Below are 24,290 nucleotides of genomic sequence, written 5' to 3'. Positions count from 1 at the left end.
TGATATTCTACCGGTACAAGACAACTCGTGGCTTAGACTGTACTGCCACCGAGATCGCGTTAACATACATACACAAAAGTTGAGACCTCGTAAAGAATTCTAAATCCTTCATAAATCTCTCAGAGAGAGCATATCCCGTGAAATGTTACAAGAAAGCTTGCGGTACCATTATTACAGGACGTGTGTACGTACGCGTTTTGGGGAACAGAATACGCCATATCTGATATATTAGGCTTATTGAATACACGTTACAGTAAGATAGGTATGAAGTTGATGGAATTGCACCCACTACTTACCACTGTCAAAAGAGAAAGGAGCTCAACCTAAACAACTATATTCAGCCAGAATTTGATAGCGGCCGTTTCTGTAATACACGTCTAGTAGTCGTACAGGCATGATTCCTCGCCAGTCAGTTCTTCGGTCATGAAAACAGGACGTAAGGTTAGCCTTACATGGGGCGGGACGTTCATACACCCATCTCTAGTCATTTTACGATAGAATACATACTCGTCTATTGAAGATTTCGGTGTACACCTCTTGGAGAGGGGCCAGTTGGTCTACCAGAAAACGGTTTTGGGGGCTCTTTTTCTATTATAACTACGATATACCCTTGGAATCTATTGCATGAAATATACAGAATGTTCCAGGAAAAGAAGCCGGTATTCTGGGAGGTCATAGTATCGGTCATTCTAAGCAAGAAAGTGTATATATGCATGTGTCCTATTCCACACGGTTTCCGAGATAGAGCTGTTTCGGCCGCTGGCTTTCCACCGCGGCGGCCCGGGTTCAATCCTGGGTCTGGTCAAGTGGGATTTGTGGTGGACAAAGTGGCGCTGGGACAGGTTTTCTCCGAGTAGTTCGGTTTCCCATGCCAATCTTCATTCCACAAAATTCTCCATCATCATAATCACCCGGGGCAGGCTACAATAGGTCAATCAGTGGCCACCGTGCCGAATGGTCCCAGTTGGACTCCACCCCTCACTAAGCAAATTAAAAAGAGCTATTTCACTGTACAGTACACTGTACAGACGAGGAAAACGCCATATCCTCACACGAGTTTCAAAGTGCATTGATGCTGATGGTGGAATTTTCGAAAATGTATTATACAGAGTAAAAGGTAAATTGTACCAACTTTTGACACTTGAACATTAAACACCGGTATCAGAAACGGTACATAATATCTCTTTCTTATCAGCAATTTTGGAACTGTACAGTGAAATAGCACTATTTCAGAAACGGATCTGAATAGGGCACATGTACATATGCACTTTTTTTTTTTTTGCGTAGAATGACCGATACTATGACCTTTCCTCCTGGTACACTCTGTGTGTATTGAAATACGCCTGGAAAAGTCCAACTTCTTCCTTTTTCGTTGTAATGTTATATTCACTGGTAATTTCCCTCATCAAATTAGCTCCCACCGAAATTTTTATAATTTCGGTCTAAATGAGCGAATGGATAAATATAGAAATGAAGGGAACATGCTGAGAGATGAGAAACTTATGAAGTATAGTGCACATGGAAGAACATTGGAAGATAGTAGAAAGGTGGATTTACCAAAAAACTTAATCCATGGGAATGTGATACAGTCTCAGGAAGAAACGTGTTTCATTGCCTCTTGCTTGTTCAGTTATTTTGCAACAGGTTTCTCTCATTATCAATTTCAGAGGTAAGAACATTATCCTTAACATTTCCGGTAGCATTCGATCCAGAAGACTGCCGAGGCCGCGTCATTGTCCGATTGTTAATATATTTTTAGCTCTTACGTAATTGGAAATGGAACTTTTGTTCGTCTTTCTAAATATCTTGCTAATCAATGCTACTACAATGGACAATATGAAATATCGCAAAATAGTCATCCCTATTTCTTGTTGTGAACCTAAGAAGTCAAGACGGGGGAAAATGCACTGTGCGAAGAGAAAACTCTCAGTTATCCCGTAGCAACACATTGCAAACTGTAGTGTACTTGTCACGACGAACAATAGGAACTCTTTAACCGCAGCTGATTGGAGCAGCAGTGAGGCTTACCAGCTGCCACGATGACTTGTAAATTTAAATTTCTAATTACAGTCTTTGAATTTTGGACTTCTACTCGTAGATTGTGTCATTTTGGGGCACGCGGTTCCGTAGTTGGTTGAGGCATTACGCTACAAGCAGGAAGGTCGTGGGTTCGAGTCACGATGAGGTGGATTTTTTTTCAGTTTACCACATCCTTCCAGCAGCACTATGGCCGTGGTGTCGACTCAGCCTTTAACAGAAATGAGTACCAGGAATCTTCCTGGGGGTAAGTATGCCGGCGCGTAAGGCTGACAACCTTACCGCCATCTGTGAGCCGATTGTCTAGAGAAAATGTGGGCGCCTCGACATCTCACAACCCTATGGGCCTTCGCGGCCTGTTACAGGGATAACATTATACCCTTTTTTTGTGTCATTCAGCCTTTTACTCCCTAAAATGTGTAGTGTGACAGATGGCAGGAGGCCACTTGGCTCATTTCATCAATGAAACTAAGCCTGCTGATGGAACTTTAAAATCAGTTATATATATATAGGGTCACTCAACTTGGTACCGTACACACTGCGTGTGGTTTCGACGCCAAGCAGACTGAGCCTCTGGCTGCAACACCTGTCGTTGGCCAGAAGGAAAGCGAAACAGACGCCATGTTAATTATATCTTCTGCTTCCAAGTGTTTCTGCTGTCTAGCCTACATGTGCAGACCCATTCATTTGTCTGTTGTACCGTCTCACTGAATCAAAAGAATGTTAGGATAGACTTTAAAAATATTCGAAAATTAAACATCCTTAGTATGTCGTAAGACCGCCTCTGTGGTCTAGTGTTCAGAGTACCTAGCTACAGATCGAGCGGTCCCAGGTTCGATTCCCTGGTCTACTCAGCCGCATGAGGATAATTGAGCAGCTATTTCAAGGAACTAGCGGCTCCGGTGTAGAAAACCGAGATTAACGGCCTTGGGGATCCGTTGCGCTGACCACGTGACATCATCTATCCGCAAAAGTTGGCACTAACTTCGCCGACAGTCGGCTGTCTCTCGGTCGGTATAGTTCGCTTGCGGACTACAGGCCACGGATTTTTTTTAGTATGTCGTTCATGAAATCATTTACATGTAGCATTACTGTGAAGATATTTTTTAAGCTAATACAGGGCCTATACCATGGAATATGGCAAAACTCGTCACCAACGTGCATGGTCCAGTTCACTACGCCAGCAATGTTTCTAAAACTATAGTAGGGCTTTAGCGTACTGTGTCGTTGGCCCCTAACGCACGGCGTATAAGCATCTGCACTTACAAGCTGTGTAAAGCTGAATGGTAAAACTGTAAGCAGGACAAAGCATTAAGCTTTTATGTTACGAAGGAAGATTGTGAAGGACATTAGAGGCGTAAAGTAATAGATGCATCACGTTTTTAATCCTTTCGTTGAATTAAATCTTGTGATCATTTGCGTTACGAGCAGCAGAATTGAACCCCCTTTGTTCATACGCCTGTTAACTCTAGTCTGGTTTATAAATGGGTGATTACTGGATTAGAGTTTTGGACGTATCACACTGTTTCCATTGAACAGTTTGTGGTACTTCCTTGCAGTAATGCAGTATCCTATCGTAGTATAAATACATAAATGCGTTTAAGTTGCATAGACAACTGTTGGCTTAAATACAGGTAAAGCTATCCCTGAAACAGTCCGTGAAGGCCCATAGGGATATGAGACGTCGAGGAGCTCACATTTTCTAGACAGTCGGCTCAAAGATGGCGTTAAAGTTGTCAGCCTCATTCGCCGGACGCCCTTTACTCCCAGGAAGATTCCTGGTACTCATTTCTGCTAGAGGCTGAGTCGACCCCAGGGCCATAATGTGGCTGGAAGTATTAGGTAAATTGGAAAAAAAAAATCCACCTCGTCGGGGCTCGAACTCTCAACCTTCCAACTTACAGCATAGTGGCTTAAATAAAATCATAATGATCAGAACATTGTAGAATGTACAACGCGAAGTTCTTAACACATTTTATTGTAATTTGATAGGGCAAGATGCATGTTTTGTCTTCGGAAATGGCCGAAGAATTAGTTCTGAGCCAGAACAAGTAAAATGTCTTACTCTGTATTTGTCTGTGACGACGATAATGATGATGATGATGATGATGAAGAATTGTTAACGAAACGGACTCCTGTGGTCTCGCCAGGGAATCTGAGTGTTTATAGTGAAACATTGTTTGCTATAAGATTTTGGCTTAGGGATTTATTTTAAGAAGCTGTTCCTAACATATGCAGGTCTGTCGTTGTCTTATAGGATATTTTGATATACTGGAATTCAGTAAACACACCTAGAAGTAATTTATTTCTCCTATATATAAGCTCGCCGGTCACGTTAGCCGAGCGGTATGAGGCACGTACTGTCTTCCCTCGCTTGGAAACCGGGATCATGTGTTCGAATCCCACTCAGGACATGGATATTTAGTTTGTGTGTATGCGTTTTTCTGTGTTCGTGTACAAGTAGAGGCCTTGCGACGAGCTGATCACCCGCCTAAGCAGCCACACCGAATGTGTAAGATCTAGAAAAACCGAAGTGAACGGAGAAGTTCATGGAGGTAGGCCTAGGCCTACTGGGGCTGTAGTGCCAAGGGGGAAAAAAATATAAGCTCGTCGATCTTGAAGAATAAACACATGCTTTTTTCGTAAATGCTTCATTTCTTATTCTGATATTCAAGTCGTTAACTTTTATGTCGTTCAGTGTGCCGAATTCAAAGTAGTTAAGTGAACAGTTTACTGACTTCCTCTTTATTACATTACTCGGGCCTCACTGCCACGTTTATCACTGCAAACATGAATCTGCTATAGTGAGACTGGTTTGCGGAACAGAACTATAAAACAGACGTGCAAACTTACTGAATCTTGTAAGGCATACATACACAGTACACAGGACTTGAAAAAAAATATCTGCCCTCTCATGCCAATTCCTGCTTACCGAAGTAAATGTTCCCACCCAAAACACCTTTTAAAATAATCCCGTTATAGTATTGTGATTATTGTTACCTTTCCATCTCTCGAAAACTAGCCAATAATTCTATGGATCGGAATGCTGTTGAGAGGTCAGTGATTTCTCAGTTTCCCAGAGAGATTCCCCACACTTTATGAAGCCCGAAGTTTCATTACCTTGGCCTTTGTCAGTTTATAACGTTTCAGCCACCAGAAATTGAATGTTTTTATTTAATCACTGGGATACCCGGGAAGTTAGCTTTCTGTGTAAAAAGTCAATTTATAAATCCAGATAATTTAAATTACATTAATTTTTATAACTAACTTACTCTATGTAATCTGCTCATTATTTCAGTCTGCTCGTTTGAATAGCTTTATTTAAGAGCAAATAGATGGAAACCCTGTTAGTATGAACACCAGTTTAGGGAAGAAACCAAACAAGGCACGATAAAATCAGCTATGCTTAAGCGAACGCGCGATTTTATTTTTCAAACTGCGCCGTCTTTATATTCTGACTGTTTATAACAAGTTAGATGGTGCTGAAATGCACATCACGTTTTGTCCAAAATATGTACACGAACGTTATAGACTTTTTAACCCAACAAAACTGAAATCAAATATTTTACAACGGCTGGCCTGTTTCCTTTTGATTAGCCTGATATGCATTTGACAGTACAAATTAAGCTTCTAAACTAATTACGTCAGACTAATATGTGGTTCAGCACAGTCACGTAGTTATTTAAATTGAGGTAAATTTAATTTCTTTACAAATTGTGTCTCCGGCACTCACAGAGGACGTGCATGCAGCTTAATACAATGCGCCGGATCTTCCATATTGTCTGTATTAAAGACGTGAGGAGTCATCGAATAGGAAAAAGCATATGTTTCGTGGCTTTAGTTCGCAAGCGAACTATACCGACCGAGCGATCGCCGCTTGTCGGCGAAGTTAATGTAAACTTTAGTTGGTAGAGGATGTCACGTGGTCAGCGCAACGAATCCCCAGGGCCGTTAATATCGGTTTTCTAGACCGGAGCCGCTATTTCCTTGAAATAGCTCCATAATTATCCTCACGAGGCTCAGTGGACCCCGTTCCAGACCCACTACTTCTCAGAAGATCTGGTAGCGCCGGGAATCGAAACCCAGGACTTCTGGATCTGTAGCAAGGAACTCTATGACCACTAGACGAAGGAGGCGGTCTCAGTTTTGAGAAAGTGTTCCTAATATCGCCAGCATATTTTTTTTAGTGTGGAGAAGCGGTGGTCAAAATATCCACACATTTTCAAGCTAGAAATAGACACAAGTGACCATTAAGTGCCCTATGTAGTCTCTCCACTTCTTGGTGCATTAAGAACCTGCCAAACTTTAAGCAGGACCGTCTACTCCTTATGTACCGCATTTACAGCTCGTGCAGTTGAATTTATCCCAAGTTTTATGTGGTGACATCTGAAACAGAGGAAAAACACATACAAGTATGTGTATCAGATATCATCTACTGGATTATGCTAGGAACAGTGTAATAAGCGATACTGGGAACCCTCTAATGTCATCGTGTTGGCTTTACAGAGAAAGGAAAGTCAAATTATATCCTTTACACATAAAAGGGCAGATACCCTGTTATAAACCTCACAAACTATGAAACCAACGGGTTCAGTCAGTGTAGCGATCTTAATACTAAAATAGCATGGTTTTTGATCAGCCGTCGTCTCAGATTTTGTTTGTACTAATCCCAGATGTCTAGGCAACAGGATCACCATTCAGAGCTCCACCGAGCAGTAACGGCGATGTGTTCTCGAAGCCAGAACCTTCTCCGCCCGATGACAGCACCTTCTTACGAGAAAACCACGGTGGGCTATGTTAAAGTGGGCTGTAATTGGGCCCTTCACGGATGAGAAACCAATTAGTAACAGGAATTTAACATTATAGAAGTTAATTGCTTCATAATAAAAAGAAGAGGTACAATTAAAAGGTGTAAGGCGAAGGTAAAGTTGTCGCTTTGCTCGATTAATTCAGCACCAGGTTATGAAGACATGCGGGGCGTTGGAGGTATAGCTCCATCATTCGTGATCTCGGCACTAGTTGGAGGTGAGTGGTCAACTTTACCCACGGGTTAACAACAGACCCCGGTATTCGTTGGACAAGGGGTGGTCCTCAGTCCGGGTCTGGACGTTATGGAGTTGAGAGGAATCTTACCCCCGCCAAGAATTGAATCCAGATCGTCAAGCCCATAGCCCATTACTTATACCGACTGAACTGTCTCGACTCCCGAACTAAGGAGTTGGACAAAAAATACCTCGTTTTGGTTATATGCTTACATGGAAAACCAAATTGTACTATAATCAAATACTAGTATACATGTCAGGAATGATACAGCGTGAGGTTCCCAGCATTTTATGGAAAACGAAGGTTCATCACCGTGTTCACAAGAGTCCTCCACTGGTCCTTATACTCAGCTAGATCGACCCAGTCCATACCATCCCATCCTATCTTTCTAAGATCTTTTTTAATATTGTCCACCCACCTACGTCTTGGTCTTCCCAGTGGTCTCTTTCCTTCTGGATTCCCCACCAATCTCCTATATGCATTCCTCTTTGCCCAGATTCGTTCTACATGCCCTGTTTATCTCATCCTCGACTTGATCATTCTAATTACATTTGGCGAAGAGTACAAGTTATACGGCTTCTCATTATGCAGTTTTCTCCGACCTCCCGTCACTTCATCTCTCTTCGGTAGAAATATTCTCAACACCCTCAGTCTGAGTCCCTTAATGTCAGAGACCAAGTTTCACGCCCATACAGAACCACAGACAAAATTATATCTTTGTATATTCCAATTTTTATGTTTTTAGACAGCAGACGGCAAGACAAAAGTTTCTGGATTGAATGGTAGCAAGCATTACCCGAATTCATTCCCCTCTTAATTTCCTTCTTAATCAGGTTTTGATATTTTATCACAATTATCCGATCTGTGCCACATTTTCTAAATATCTCTTAGCTGTCTTTATGTCATGATTTACCCTGCAATCTGACGACGAGACAGTAACATATTGTAAGAGATTTGATGAAAGCATTGGCAGACAACGGTTCAGTTAACACTTCCCAACATACAACAATACAAGGGAAACTGTGTTTTCTATGTGGTCCGTGCCGCAGATATATAACGAGATTCCCAGAGAAACCGAAGCAGTCGACAGTATTAAACTGGAGAGTTGAGAGTCAGTCACCCTTAGGAGATAGCCAAGGGAAGTTCGGAAGGCGGCTAGTAAGGGCTTAACGTGCAGTTTGACGACTTTATATGTGCTGTAGCGCAGTAAAATCTGGAGTGTGACAGTTATAGTTCCTGTGTTAAAATCCGTTGCCAGAAGACGGATAAGGAAAACTTTGCAGAGGAACAGTAATTTTTTACATCTGTTACCTAGCAACAGATGTAGAAGATATTATTTATGTGTTATAATTATTTATAGTTACGGCTAATAAATATCCGATAAATCTATTCACCAATCGAAACCCGCGTCTTAGTCACGTGGCTTATTCACGTGCACGTGACAATATACTTATTTTTCTCTGTGTTTACTTCAATACCAACCTCCTTACTAGCGCCAATTAACGTTTCTGTGTTTTTCTTTATGATATCTGTGTTATCACCCAGTACATTAACATCATCCGTATAGACCAGCAGCTGATGTGTCCCCTAGGCTTTGAGAAACATAAGAAATGAATGAAAATGAAGGGCAGGGGAGACAGAATTTTGTGATGGAGAGGCTAACGTTTATGTTAAACTAGCCCCTATGTTATCAGTGTAATAAATTGTGGCTACCTGCGTGAACGTGACTAATTAACAAGCCCTCTGAAACCGCAGAACCTTCGTTTGACAGTTTAAAGTTACTCACCTTGCGAATAGATTGCCTACTTTCATTGAATTCAGAAGGTCCAGCGCCGCGTCGTGAGCTGGTTGAAACCGGTCCAGATATACACAACCTGTCCGAGCTGTAGAGTACTTGGCCTGGATTCGGCTATAAATTAAGGAGTGGACAACCGCGAGGGATGAAAGCCGGACTCGACGGTGGAGATACCGCTCACCCCTGCCCATGACGCTGTGTACAGGCTGTCAGGCGGAGCGTGTTCCCCGAAGCGCCCTTTTCAAATGAGCTTTCAAAAAAGCTTTACGGCTCAGCGTTCGTTGCATAGTTACAACGGTGACCTGTGGTGTTTATATGTGATCGTAAAAGATGTAATTATTGAGTTATATTATGAAATTATTTGCATGCCATGTTGGAGCATCCCGTTCGTGTGTTGGGGCGCATTTATTAAACAACACTGTTTATGTATTTATATTCTCATGGAGTAGAACTGCTCATTATATTGTTACTAAGATACAGACCGTAACTATTTTCATCATTTGTGTGAGACCGAATAATTGTGTGTGATTTTAGGAGACAACGGTTGCTCCCTTCGCCGTGTTATTGGAATGACTGGACGATAGGTTTCGAAACACTTCCCACCAGATGCTTCTGGTTGGCTGGTTGGTTCTTGATTTATTTGAATCTGTTCGTTTCCGAGCAAGAGCTCGAGTAGAACTAAAGAACTCGATTTCTGTTTGTCTGGTCTGCCGGAATGAGCATTCAGCATATTGTAAGCAAATTAAACAGTATCCTGTAATTAGTCCTGTTTTTTGTAGAGAACCGTAGTCATGATACTAAACTACGTGTAGGCTGCTGTTCAGAAGAGTTGGCAAAGTTTCAGAGCTTTCCTCTCTATACACATACCAGAGTGACAAATATTTTAAAATTAAATTAATGCACAATAAAGTGAATACATTGCTTGTTGTTTGGAAGAGAATGAGAACTTCTTTATAACATTTTATTTTTATTGTCAGATTAATTGACTCTCTTCCCCATTTGTTATTGTATTTTGTAATGCACTAAAGAGGCGTCTCCTCGAGTGTCTAGCTTCGAACAAATAATGGTTTCCTCTCCTAAACATTCACATCTGTATCAAGCTTGTGGCCCAGTGTAATTTATCTTCAATGGAATGCATGAAATTAGTCGGACTTTCAGCTTACTGCACGGGATTGTAACATAGAATATGAACTTTCAAGGAAGAAAATTTTTCTCGCCAGATAGTTTTACATTTAAGAGTTTTATTCTGCAAGCAAACAGTATTTAAAGGCAGGAATGTTATTTTCTACAAATATTAGAATCGTAGGATTAGTATCCGTGTTATGAAATAAGCTTCTGATGTTTATAATCGCCTTTAAAGAGCGCTGTTATTTCTTGTATATATGCATTAAGATACAAATACTAGCTTCTTAGGAAGATTTACACAGTTCATGTCAGTTTACCAAGTCATTTGTTCTTAAACAGGTTGTTGATACTTTTTCGACTTCAGTAATTAACTGACTGCATTTCTGGAAAATCAATTGTGATCTGAATTTTGTAATAGCTCCTGTATATAAACATATCCTCAGAATTTAAAAAAGAGCCTTTCGAGAACGTGAAGTTAATTGGTAAGCTTCATACTGACAGTGGGTCTAACCAGTCAGGAGGACGTTCGTGGTGATGATGCTGTTAATGATAATTATGATAACAACTAAAACTTGCACAAAATCTGTTGTTTTAGCTTCTTCAAGTAAAAGGTACTATCATCTGGGATATAACGCCTTGTAGTCAATTGAAAGTCAACCGACGTTTCGGAGGAACATGTTGCCTCAATCTTCAGGGTCGAAGAATAAGGAGAGCAAGATACCAGCTTGGAAAAAGGTGGCAAGCAGAGCTCTTAAGGTGGAGGTGACATGTTCCTCCGAAACTTCTTTTGACTTCCAACAGGCTACACCGCGTTATATCTGAGAAGATAGTAATCATCATATTCACCGCTGTGAGAACCTCAAATCCTACATTTGTTCAAGTAGTTTATGAAAGGTATCTTAAAGATTATCCTTGCCAGTATTATATTGAAAGTGAATTTCTTTGAAATCGTTCCATTGGCTCAAAATTTATTTCCAATAGACATCAGACAGGGAGAGAGAACTGCTCTGCTTGCGAAGCGAAAAAACAAACAAAGGACACTGACAATGAACCAGAGGAGTAGGGTCCTGCGCAGTAGGGAGTCATCACGTGGTTAAAGAAAGTGGCGTTTTCAAGTAATAGATTTTAATTGAACTTTGTATTAGAGCTACCATGAGAACAGAACTAAGGCCTGTTAGGGCCTTGAAGGTTGGGCTGAAGTGTTCCCTCCGTTATATTCTCCAATCGGAGGAAAGAATCCTTTTCCAGAAGCCACTAATCGGTCGGTTGGCCAAGTTCTAAAAGAGCTTGCCATTGGTCCCTATTCTGAACCAAATTACTGCAGTCCATACTGTTCTTAAGGTTCATTTTAACATTAAAATCCAATCCTTTTTTAGGTTTCTCAAGCGATCACATGCCTTTAGGGTAGAGTTTTTGAACTCACGGCACACCGAACAAGCGCTAAAATTGCCAAGGCACAACATCAGTTTCTTAAGGAGAGATTTTATTATTAAAAACGAGTAATATTGTGTTCATGGCCGCGCCATAGCTCAAGCGATTAGTCGCTGGGTTCAATCCCGGGGTCTGGTCAAGTGGGGTTTGTGGTGTACAAAGTGCCCTGGGGCAGGTTTTCTCCGAGTACTTCGGCTTCCCCTGCCAATCTTCAGTCCACCAATTGCTCCACAATCACCCTCACCTATCATCTGGGGCTGGTACAATAGGCCAGAAGTGGCCGCAGTACAAAGGACTTAGTCCCACCCCACTAGCGTTTAGAAAAAAAAATATTGTGTTCAGAAGTTCAATAGCTAGAATTCTAATCATTGTGTTATTTTTTTCTCAATTTTTATCGCTTCTTTTCGACCTTCCCGCAAACTTCCCTGGCACACCTGCAGACCCTACACGGCACACCGGTTGAAAATCGCTGCTTTAGTGTAAAATGTCATATCTCCCAGTATATGTGTTACGATGAACTTTTATTAGAAGTGTAATGATTCATGCATTTGTACTCATCACTTTATATAAACTCATATATATTGTTTCATGCAAGTTTCAGGCAAGAAAACAGACGCATGAGGGAATTCAGGAGTAGCTCCAGTCATTCTTAAGTAAAAACATAAGCATAAAAATAATTATTCATATAGATGCTTCTTTTATTTCTGAAATGTCCAAATTACTTTGTGTAATGTTCAAGTTAGTATCAGGGTAATATAAAGAATTACCATCTCTGCTTCCAGTGTACTCACTTTAAGTGAGATAATTATTCTGAACGAACAGATTGTTATTTCAGAATGCAAAATGGCTATATGAATTAAGCTGCTTCCGTCTGACTACGCTTATTTCCCGGAAATATTCCCTGTATGGTATTATGGATAAGGGATAGCCCATTTCTAACTTCTCTTATCCCTGTGCTTTCCAGAACACGATGTTGTGGAGCTCAATTAGTATGTAAATTAACCGAACCTCGTTGGGTATTTAACACATATTTGTCTAAATAGACTGCGAATGCCTTGTTAAACCAAAACCATGAACAGATAAGAGACAGAATGTAATCATATTAACGCCTCTTGCTGTAAAGTTACTTGTTGATCAGGCTGAATGTCCATTGGACTCTTGAGAGAGTACTTAAACTGTTGCCCCCTTCTGGCCTAACCGGAGCCGCTGAATGCCCGGTCGAAACATATCGTAGCGTAAGACACATACAGTACAAACTCGCTGAAGCGTATAGACTACACGCAACTCGCATTTCAGTTTCGAAACCGGTCTCTTTATGGTGTATCTGCGTGCTCACCTGTCTACATGCCTGCCTGCCTCACTGACCCTACAACCAGCCAAGTGGCTCTCAGAGATGAAGCCTCGGTTTATACACTGATGATATGATGATGTGCTGAGTTCTCAGGGATGTCGCACGCCAGAGGGGGGTGGTGGTAATTGTGTAGCCATGGTGGAATGATTACCAGGAGAAGGCCGAAGAAACGCGGAGAGAGACTTTTGCCGTTACGACTAGGTCTGCTACATGCAGTCACACGGGTTTGAACCCGAGGCTCTACATTGAGAAGTCAGTGCCAATCGCCTGACCTTTGTCACGCTATTTATCATAATACAGATAATATGTTTTTCAGACATTATCCATCGTCTTGTCTTTATCTGAAACCCGTCTTGTTTTTTTTTTCAAAACGTTTCGGAGACTAGATTCTGTCTACATCTTCAGGTAAAACCTGCTCAGTTGGGCCCATTCGATAGAGCTAGCCTTTGTCTCCGGAACACCTATGCTACCTGCGCGAGGGCAGATGTTTTGTGCTGTGTTTGATTTATGTACTCCATGCTGGAGCTGGCACCTGTGTCCGGAGATACAGACTAGCTCTATCGTTTGGTTTTACCAGAAGACCAAGTCAGAATCCGTCTCCGAAACGTTGTGTTTTGAAAAATAAAGAGGACGGTTTTTAGATAAAGACAAGACGGTGGATAATATCCAAAAACATAATATTAGTACTAATCACAAACTCGCCCATTGTTTTGTTATTGTCGTGGTGGTGATAATGATAAGCTGTCGCTCAAGCATATTTAATTTGTTCTGTGATTGACTAACATTTCAGACTGTTAGTCTATCGTTGTGTTTCCTGTAAAGGTCATGGTCACTTGTGCGACATGTTCCCATGTAGTCTGTACCGGAACAGTTTGACTGCGATTCTGTAATTAGGCCCATTGATTTCGCCTTTGTTTATTTCATTGGTATGAAGGAATCTCTTTAAAATGTAAAGGTGCTTCTGAGCTTCATTAACCATCACGCCATGAAGGCGTATGAGGACTGGAGGTATAGCTCTACACATTCTTAACATCTGTTCTTGATGGCGTTAGTGGTCACTTTCGCTACCTAGACGTTTTATCCCTTGGGGCCTATTTCGTGTGTGACTGCCTGGATCTCGAAGCTGGTGTAGAGATTGCGACTAAAAGAAAAATACCTGAATTTGCCCAGAATGGAACTCCCGTCCAGTCTGTAGCCAGTGACTCAGTGACTATGCTGACCCTCTATAATTATGTAAAAAAAATAACGGTTTGCAAATTAAAGCATTCCGGTTGACGTCCCTTAGGGGTAGACTCCGAATCTTTATACGAGATGCGTTTATCCTGTAACAGTAACCAGAATGAAATTCGAAACCCGAACCGGTTCACGGGCAGACTGCGTGGGCCTCTGTAAATTTTTGTAGAGTTTAATTAATAAACAAACGTGAGTGCTACATGGATTAGTGACAGATTTTCCATGACGATATGCTGATTGTTATTATTATTATGTTAGATACAACATTTACGTGTTTCCTCTTGTTTTATACGAAAACCTAATGGCATCTCATTAGGGGGTTCGACTTTTAGTAGTCAACAAGTTATGTAACAACCATTTTTCCAATAAATGTCATTTAATATCTCGGATTTGAGGTTATCACAGGAGTGATCGTATGGGTTGTAAAACCATGCAGTTCGGTATAAGTGCACGGACTTTTCGAAGGAACGTATCAATGTCGGCGAGTACACTTGCACCCCAAAGATGGAGGCGATGCGTTCCTCCGAAACTTCAGTGACCTCTTCCTATCAGCGCGGCATTACAACTCAAGAAAGTCCCACTCTTGCGTATGTAGATTTGTCTTCCTTTCATACGAGGTCACTTATTTCAGAGTTTTAATGCTGTATAGTTGCATAAAACAGATGGTGTACAATGTTAAATACATTATTTAAATTGTGCCCCCACAGTGCTCTCAAACTACTTGCCTCTGTGATAGATACTCAGATGCCCTGTCCCCCTTAGAAAGTACCTGTATTAGTATATCCCCAAAGCTGCAGTCTAGAAAATGCCTAATTCCCCACTGTTTTCATCCGTTACGATCAGTTCTGGGTGCAGAGTGGAAGACCTTGTTAATTACTTTAAGGGTTTAGAGCCGTACTAAACATTTACGACACAAACAGCAATGCCATTGTGTTGAATGGTCCAAAGAGCATGTCTTGCAGTCTTGCCTGCGAGTGTAGCATGTAGCATTGTGATCGACAAATAATGGCCTTGCTTTACAGCAGCGGCGTCACAAGGGTTTAATGCATTTTAAAGGTGGAGGTAACTGCCCCCTCCCCTCGTGTGAATGATTGACTTGGAGGTCTGTGAATAAATATATATAAGCCTTTATGTTAACTACTTCATGGGATGACGTACCCGCACGTACATGTTTTATTGAGACTGCCTTATGAATTAATTCGAATATTTGCAAACGTGTTTCAAGAAGGGATTAAGGAATTGTGGCTATCGGTCATTTCGGAATATTTTGTCTACCCATCTGCTATCTGAAAACGTGAAGATTAATAAATATTGCATGTTATACGTATATGGATGTGAACCGTTGTCTCGCATTAATGGACTGACAGTGAGGGCGTGTCTTTGGCTTTCATAGTTGAACCGGTGCTAAGTCCAGATTGAGACACAAGGACAGAGAAAGTTGAGGCATCTGAGAATTTGGCATTGAGAACAGTGACACAATGGTAGGAAGTAGCAGGATGCAGGAAGTTTGCATGACGTGGAGCATCACATTTTGTACCTTTTACAAAATAATATTAGGATAAACCAGGCAGAGAGGAAGAGGTGGGTGAGGCATGCTGTACGCACAGGAGCAGAGATGAGGTATGCTTCGCCAGAGAAGCAGAATGGGCGAAGCCGCCTGGAAGACATGAACATGGAATGGAGAATAATATGATAATGGTTGTTAGATAAGCATGGGAAGTTGTGGACTGGATTCGTTTGCTTTCAGATAAGGACCACTGAAAACTACAGGCCGTTGACCTTCGTGTTCCATAACAGATGTAGTACATATTTACACACCAACTGAAGGACTAAGTTAGGCTCCATGGAATTTTATAATTTTTCTTAGATTCCACTTAATATGCGGTATTAGGCTCCCTTAAGGCAGCAACACATATAGGAAAGGTATTGATGTTCTAAATCAAGTTCTTGCCCGGGTCACTTCTGGGAAGCTTCACTAGCCATGAATGCAAAGTTTAAGATCTCAGGCACTGGAGGAGACTTTACCTCTTATGCGTAAACAAATGAGCTTGTAATATTAACACAGTTAAACAACACCGCTGTGGTATGTCTCAGGTAGGCCTGACAGAAAGGCACCGCATACGAATGAGCCTATAAACACAAGTAGCAGTTTATGAGCACCGTTGACTGCGTATGACTTCGACTTTTGGGAATTCGTGTCATAGAATGTGGAAGGTTTTCCAGCGTTTCGGCAAACATTGCAGTTGCCTTCTTCAGAATTAATAACTTCGAGGAGGGATTGACAGCTGTTATGTAGATATGAATCTAAGATGTGATTGGATGAACCAGGGGAGTAGGGTGCCGTGCAGTAGGGACTCATCACGTGGTTAAAGAAAAGTGGCAGTGAAACACGTTTTGGTGAAAGGACGCATCTGAAATTAGATGATGACAAATGTTTCAGCGATCGCATGTTTGGAAGGAGGTGGCGAATTTTTAGCAACCATGTGCGAAGGAAAAGAGGCGATTAAAAGGGGTTTAGCGACTATGTGATTAGGAAGAGGAGCGCTAAGGAAGAGTTTACTGACCATGCAAACAGTAGAGGAGGTGACGGAAAGTTCATAGTGCTCGCTATTTAGAGACGCGGGTTAGGTTCAGTGGTTGAGTGGTACGTTAGAAGGGAAGGTGACCAAGCCAGGCTTTATGTAGAGCAGCTAATTGATATTAAAATCGATATTAAAATTTTAGTAGAAATATTTTTTGTAAAGACAATTTTCGAACAGACCAGAAGACAAGAAGTCTCACGCAGACATAAATTATCAGGCTGCAGGAAATTCAATGTTTTACTATTTCTAACATAATTTCTTGTGTAATCTCTCTTTTTACATATTGAAAAGTTGTCTGATACTTGTCAAAAATGGCATTCTCTTGCTTTTTAAAACTGTAAGATATGTGACTTTAGGTAATTATATTGAAATTATTCCTAAATAATAAATAGAATTAAATTTCCTTGTATCAGAATCCAATGTATATTTCTATTTTGAAGTGCGGCCCTGGACTATTATTTATAGGGCTGAGGTGGCCCTCTGTACAAGTTGAGTTTGACATGCCTGGTTTAGACTAAGTACATCCTCATTGTTGAGGTCACAATCGATTCTGATGTGAAAATAACGTTTTGTGCTTTTTAACCCATTGAAATGATAACCGTATATCCGTAGTTTCTGCCGGCCGAGAGTGCAGAGTGCAAACTGACATGTAGCCATTCTGCGAGTTTGCAAAGGCCGGGAAGCTGCTGTGTAATCATATCAGATATTTGCATTCTTTGCACAGAGTCCATCGAGAGAACACGTAAAGGAGATGTCACGTACATTCATCTGTCCGAGTGTTGTAACACTAAAACAACAGAAAAGATTTCTATTAAAATTGGGTACTGGGTATGTACAGGAGCCGGGATAGCGTATTCGGTATAGCGACTAGCTACGGGCTGGACGACCTAGGGGTTGGAGTTCGAGTCCCGGTGGGATCAAGAATTTTCTCTTCTTCACATAGACCGGCTCTGGGGTCCATCCAACCTCCTAGCCAGTAGGTACCGGCGGCTGTTTTCGTGGGGGTAAAGCGGCCGGGGCGTGAAGCTAACCACTCACCTCCAATTAGTGCCTAGGTCAAGAAGGTGTAGATCTGTACATCCACTGCCCAATACACCTTCATGGCGTAGTACCTAATTAGTTAGGCACAGGGACAACTTTTACTGGGACCTACTCTAGAAAATTATAGAACATACACGTATTTAATTTGTGTGCTGTTGCTGTCCAATATAAGCCTTATTGAATCTGAAGTTTAGAGCAAACATAATTGGTTTTCGTACGTAATATAAAATTTGGATCCAATTAAGAAGTATGATTTTATTTGAAGTAATTTTCGGTGGGTAAATATGTATCAGAACTAATAGAGAACAATATATTATTCCTTGCGATGTGAATACCTTTATATCATTGGTTTTTTGTTAAAATCTGTCTGAATAACAGTGAACTACAGGCTGGACGGCCAGAGTTCGATTCCCAGCACGAGAAACAAAATTTTCTCTACACAGCATCCAGAATTTTATATTATCTCCTCGTTTATATTCACTGGCTAATTCAACCGGTTTTTGGTTCAAAAATACGGGAAAGGAGTCACTGCCTGGGTGTAAGAATCTGTTCGTTTGTAAAAGAATATATTTTTGTCAGTACTTACTTATTTATTCATGGAACTGAGCCCTTGGGGAGGAGCCGCCAATTCTGCAGACTCAAGAATTTCCCAGCATTTTATGGAACCCGAAGGTTCATTACCGTGTTCACAAGAGCTCTCCACTGGTCTCTATCTGAGCCAGATCAGTCCAATCAATACCATCCCAGTCTATCTCTCTAAGATCAATTTTAATACTGTCCACCCACCTACGTCTTGGTCTCCCCAGTGGTCTCTTTCCTTCTGGCTTTCCCACCAGTATCCTATATGCAGTCCTCATCTCCCCCTATTTTTGTCGGAGGACTACAAATTCTCAAGGAACAGTTATTTCTGACTACGCATTGCAAACATTTTTCAACAGAAGATTGCAGTGTTGATCTGTATGAAAACGTTAATTGTGTTCCATTATCACTAATTTTGTTTTCAGTTTCCCATGATTGTATTATTATTTATTATTATTATTATTAGAGGGGGTGGGTTTCCCCATGCACTTAGACCAGTTATTGGTCCATTGTGCGTCCCCCTTTAATATCTACTGTCGCCATACCCTGCCGGTACTGGTGCGTGCTATCAGCCCCGTTCAGCCAACGAGGTCGGCCCTCGGTACCTGATATTTTCCCCATCTACCAGAGGCATTGGAAACTACTTGGTCGGGAAATGTGTTGCCTAATTTTGCTCAGAGGTCTCCTAGAGACATGAGGATCTTTTACGTGCCGTAAATCTACGACACGGGACCCACGGCTTAAAGTCCCTCCCGGAGGACTTGTTCCCTGAATTTTTCCGCCCTTAAAAATTCCATCCGCATACCTTGAGTCATGAGGTGGGAACATTATCCCTAGACTACGGAGGCCGCTTCCCATGGTTGTAAGTACATTATTTACCAACAAATTCAGTTGACTTCTGGTAAATATCACATAGGAAGAGAGCCTGCACTTGAGCGGGAAAAGTGACGTGTATCTTCAGTGTCTGTTAGAATTAGAAACGGATGAATGACACGGAGAATGAGATATGCAACATAGAAATGAATACTCATTTGCAAAACTTGTACTTCAGTCCTGAGCACACCACAAATCACAGTCTGGTCTATTGACCAATTTTGTGCATACTAATACTTTGTGACAAAAGTGATTTGGTCTCTACTGAGCATTCAGGAGTGACACTTCATTTGAAAAATAAATGTATTCTGATTCTAATATATTGTCCAAAGTTATATAACTTAACCTTAACAAATATCGTTTACTTTGTATGACGAACTTTTCCCTTGTATCTGATTCACGCATTTAGAATGTCTGTGGACACAATGGACGTGTTATATTATTGTCTGAAATCAACTTCGGAATTATATAATAAAGTAGGACAATAAATAGATAAGAGTTTTCACATTTTAGATCACTGTGAAATGATCAAGATGGAATTTTAGATAAAAGAATAAAAGGAAATGGATTTTAAGGAAAAAAATTACATTTTTGCTGCTTGTTGTATTCAGTTGGCGTAAGACAGTGCTCATTATTGGTATTTTAATATTACGGTAAGCAATAGTACAGTCTCCAAATTCCAGGATATTTTCAAATATACCTGATTTAATTTTCAGTAGCTATTCAGTGAAGGAAGGCATGCATTGTCTTCGCTCGCTCGGAAGCCAAGATCGTGGGTTCGAATCCCACTCAGGTCATGGATGTTTGTGTGCGTTTTTCTGTATTAGTTAGTTATTGGAGAGGGTGGGTTTCGCCATGCACTGAGACCAGTATTGGTCCATTGTGCTTCCCTCTATGATATTCTACCAGTCTCTATATCCTACCGATATTGGTGCGTACCATCAGTCCCGACCGAGCCAGCGAGTTCGGCCTCCACTAGCTTGGAGGTATCTATAATGCTTCCCCCATCTATCAGAGGTGTTAGAGACTACTTGTTGGGCGGGAAACGCCCTTAAATTTGGCTCAGTGACCTCCTTTGGAGATATGAGGTTCTTTTACGTGCCGTAAAGCTACGACACGGGACCCACGGCTTAAAGTCGCTCCCGGAGGACTTGTTCCCTGAATTTTTCTGCCCTTAAAAATTCGACGACCTCCGCCGGGTTTGAACCCGCGTACCACGAGTCATGAGGTGGGAACGTTACCTCTAGACTACGGAGGCCGCTTTTTTCTGTGTTTGTCTACAGGTAGAGGCCTTGGGACGAGCTGATCACTCGCCCAAGGAGTCCTACCGAATGTGTAAGATCTAGAAAAACCGAAGTGAACGGAGTTCATGGAGGTAGGCCTAGGCCCACTGGGGCTGTAGTCCCAAGGAAAAAAAAAATCAGTGAAAAACTCCAAACACCAGGAAATACCACTGTAGTTTTATTGGACCCTTTTCTCTCTTGATACTTTGTTTTATAATGATAAGTATCAGTTCCTGACTGAAGGATATAAACAGAAATGTCAGCTCTCATTATAGATTGCTAATATGTATAATGTAAACTCACTTTATTGTAGTTCTTGTCCCCCTTCTTTCACACTACATGTTTCGGCCGTAATCGGCCATCATGAGGTGTATTTCATTTCTTGTAGCTGTTGCACTGCACTCAATATTAACATTTAAATTCCAGATTTCCAATTGTTCATTTTCTGTCATCAATCGGCACCCGATATTTCAAAACTCGCCTTGTCGATTTTGTCAATTGTGTTTTATGAATACTCACACATCGATTGGTTTGAAATTTTAAAATTTTAAATTCTCATTTAGCTTTAATATTTAAAATTTAAATTTGGATTTAAAAACCAAAATCACAGAAATACCTGCTCTGTGCTTATATGTGCTGCAGTGGCTACCTCTTGCTTTCAGCACAGCTCGTGTGTTATGTTGTGCAGGTTCTCTGTGTGCGTGCCACTGCTTTTCTTTAATATGTTATTGACAAAATCAACAAGGGAAATTTTGAAATATCGGGTACCGATTGACGACAGAAAATGAACAATTGGAAATCTGGAATTTAAATGTTAACATTGAGTGCAGTGTGACAGCTACGTGAGGTGAAATACACCTGATGATGGCTGATTACGGCCGAAACATGTAGTGTGAAAGAAGGGGGACAAGAACTACAATAAAGTGTTACATTTAGGATGGAGTTTATATTATACATATAGAAGTGTGGAATGTAACAGGATGCTTAAATATAATATTGCTAATATGTTTTTTCACATTGGTTTTGTTGCAGTTGAAGGCGCGTGAAGTGACTTCTTGGAGACACAGTGGAGATCATGGTGGAGAGCTGTCCGTGTACTGTTGGTGAACCTGCCCATACTTCACGCCACTTCATTTGGTTTGGAAGATGCTGATGACAGCGGAAAAGGTCATTGTTGTATAATGAGCTGAAGCCGGACTGTGTGCAATTTCGGATATGTTTTTGTGTGTATGGAGACTGACTGAAGATACAGAATGAAGGTGAAAGTTGAAATATTTGCCCATAATTCTTAAATATATATAACAGAGAAAATGAGTTTGATGATTCCTCCTCCCATCGACCCAGAATGAACTGACAGTATATATTATATAATGAAATAAGTGGAGGATAACTTGATGAACATTTTAAAACTAGAAGTTAATTAACACAAAAGAAAAATATATATATACTATAATACTTCTCTAACACTCTCCATAGGTAAACCACATGAACAGTTTTTTAATTGGCATGGTAGGGAGAATGGAATATTAGTTGCAGTGAAAGATTTGGAATGAGTATCATAATAAATATGTGGATATAGTCCCAGCCTCTCTCTCTGAAATATTGTCTTTCTTTTAATTTAATGGAGATATTTTTGTAAGATGTACTGCTAAAGTTCCATATGTTTCTACGTTTCCAATATAATTACAGAGCATTTGCTTTTCATTTTTAGCGCTTTCCAACTCCATATATGTAAACATCCATAATATAGCTGTTTTTGTCTGTCTGTTGGCCTTAATATAGAATTAGACAACTGATAATCTTTATAAAGAAATGAGTGAGTTTATAGGAATTTGATCTATTATTGTTGAATAAATTTGGCCCAGACATTGTCTGATGTCGGACCAAAAGAACATAGTATTTGAACAATTATCTAATTTTTAATGATATACTGATAAGATTGTTTAGTGCCAGGGACCTCCCCGTACGGGTATTTGTCAAGTTCAGTTGGAAAGCGTTAGTTAATGTATGCAGATGCATATTTTTGCCTTTCTTGTCTTTATCGAAATCATTTTGTTCTCTGATAGTGTTTCTGTTGGTAGGCTTAAGACAATATTACTACCATGTATAGGCCATAATACGAACAGTTTTATATGTCATAATTAAAATTTCCACTTGCGTGTTTTCGAACACTGGCATGCTTTCTCTACAGGTTACTTTGCTACCATCTTACTTCCAATTTTGTAAGAATTTATGCCGTATGAAAAGAACGGAAGAGTTTGACATTGTTTAGGTCCAAAACAACTTTAAAAATAAAACGAATTTTGTTATGTAAAATAGTGTCTTTATATTTTTTGGTTATTTTGGCTGCCCTGCTTTGTTGCTTTTTTTGATGGTGTAATGGTGTCTACATTGGGAGTGTGGTGTAATTATCTTCTCACTCTCATCTTGCCGTTAGAACATGAATTTGATTAACAATGTAAGTTTGGGGGTTTTCACTGTGGCTGCTGTTCAGATAGTGGTTGAATAGGTTGTGACACTATGTAGTCTGTTAGGCATATACATAGTGCTCCCATCTTTAAAGCTGAAGTGTGTTGGGTGTTCACTTTATGTACTGGCATGTAGCAGGTTCCATCTCCTTTGCTCCTGTATGTCTGAGTGACCACCTTCCCTGCAGCCCTGCTTACACTCTGTAACCTTGAAGATGGAAGCAGCATGTTGGTCTGAAAGATCAGTATCTGCCTACAAGGCAGTGTCAACCCAGAAGAGCATAATCTGTAGGATTAATAATGTTTAATAAAATACTGTTGTGATTAATAAGTATGATTACTAGAAGGGACCCAACAGAGTAGGTGTTTTCCCTCACCTGAGGACGGAAACAGATCCAGTTTCCAAAACGTCGTGTTTTTTCTTAGTTATCTTAAAACCAGGACGATGGATAAAGTCCAAAAACCCAATATCTCTGTGTATGATTAATAGACTCAGTAATGCTATGATTAGCATTATCTGGAATCATACAGGGGACAAGAGGTGGTTATGCAACTCTTTGCTGTGATTAACTTTTCTAGAATTGAAATGGAGTGGGAAGGGGGTCATTGAGATTATATTGGGCTAGTGCATACTATCAACCTTAACTACTATTTATTGGGTTTCATTTGTTGTCATGTCTGAATGTGTGGAAGCATCATTGTCTCAGTACCTTTCAGACAAATGCTAATTTGAACTAGTAGTTTTCCATAAACAGTACAAGTAATCTGGAATTTTCTATATAGGACTACTCAAACGCATAACTTGAGGTATGTTCTGAATACTGACTGTAGCCAATTGTGTCTGAGTGAATTTCTGAACGCATATTTCATGTCCCCCGAAAACTTACAAATTAAATTGTACTGGATATGTGATGTATTATCCATTAGACATCAGGAAACATCCAATTCCGATCCAAGACAGAGGTTTTGGAATCTGGGTTTTCAAATTTCAAAATCCTCAGTTACAGTTACAAGGGTCATTATACTTGGTTTGTCAGCTTAAGTATCCTGCTTTTAACATGTCACAAGATCAGTAATTTCCTCAACACTCTTGCAAAATGTGCAATAAAACTTAATTTTCTAGAGATCCATGTCCAGTGGATGCTTCAATCGTAAGGATTTCTGAAAGCAAACACTTTATTAATGTTTGTATTTAAACTTGGTAGTGTAGATACATCATCTGCAAGACTGTGTCTTCATTGTCTAGGAGGAGGAATGGCTCTAGAGGACTCTGTGTCCAGTTTGCCGAATAAGAACTGAAGAACAAATACTGGATCATATATTCCAAAACAGAAATGTAAGATGGCAGGGACAGAAGAGATGGTAATACAAATCCATTCCTGATCCTTCTGTCCTGATGATTTGAGCTATTTGAGTGCAAACGCATCCAGTATTCTTTTTTCTGTTTGA

General features: G+C 40.5%; 1 protein-coding gene across 1 annotated transcript in view; it reads left to right on the top strand.

The window, feature by feature from the left end:
• The window catches only part of LOC111873409, a 322,135-nt gene extending 299,446 nt beyond the window's left edge, over positions 1-22,689 (top strand). The window contains exon 4 of the mRNA XM_023868097.2: positions 21,406-22,689. Coding sequence (XP_023723865.1) covers positions 21,406-21,480 — 75 coding nt within the window. The 3' untranslated portion in view covers positions 21,481-22,689. The remainder of the gene's footprint in view (positions 1-21,405) is intronic.
• Positions 22,690-24,290: the final 1,601 nt, after the last annotated feature.

This window comes from Cryptotermes secundus, unplaced genomic scaffold, assembly GCF_002891405.2.
Source record: "Cryptotermes secundus unplaced genomic scaffold, Csec_1.0 scaffold22, whole genome shotgun sequence".
In the NCBI taxonomy this organism is placed as follows: Eukaryota; Metazoa; Arthropoda; class Insecta; order Blattodea; family Kalotermitidae; genus Cryptotermes; species Cryptotermes secundus.
Note: the sequence above shows the minus strand (reverse complement) of the source record. Positions and strands in the feature narration are given on the sequence as shown.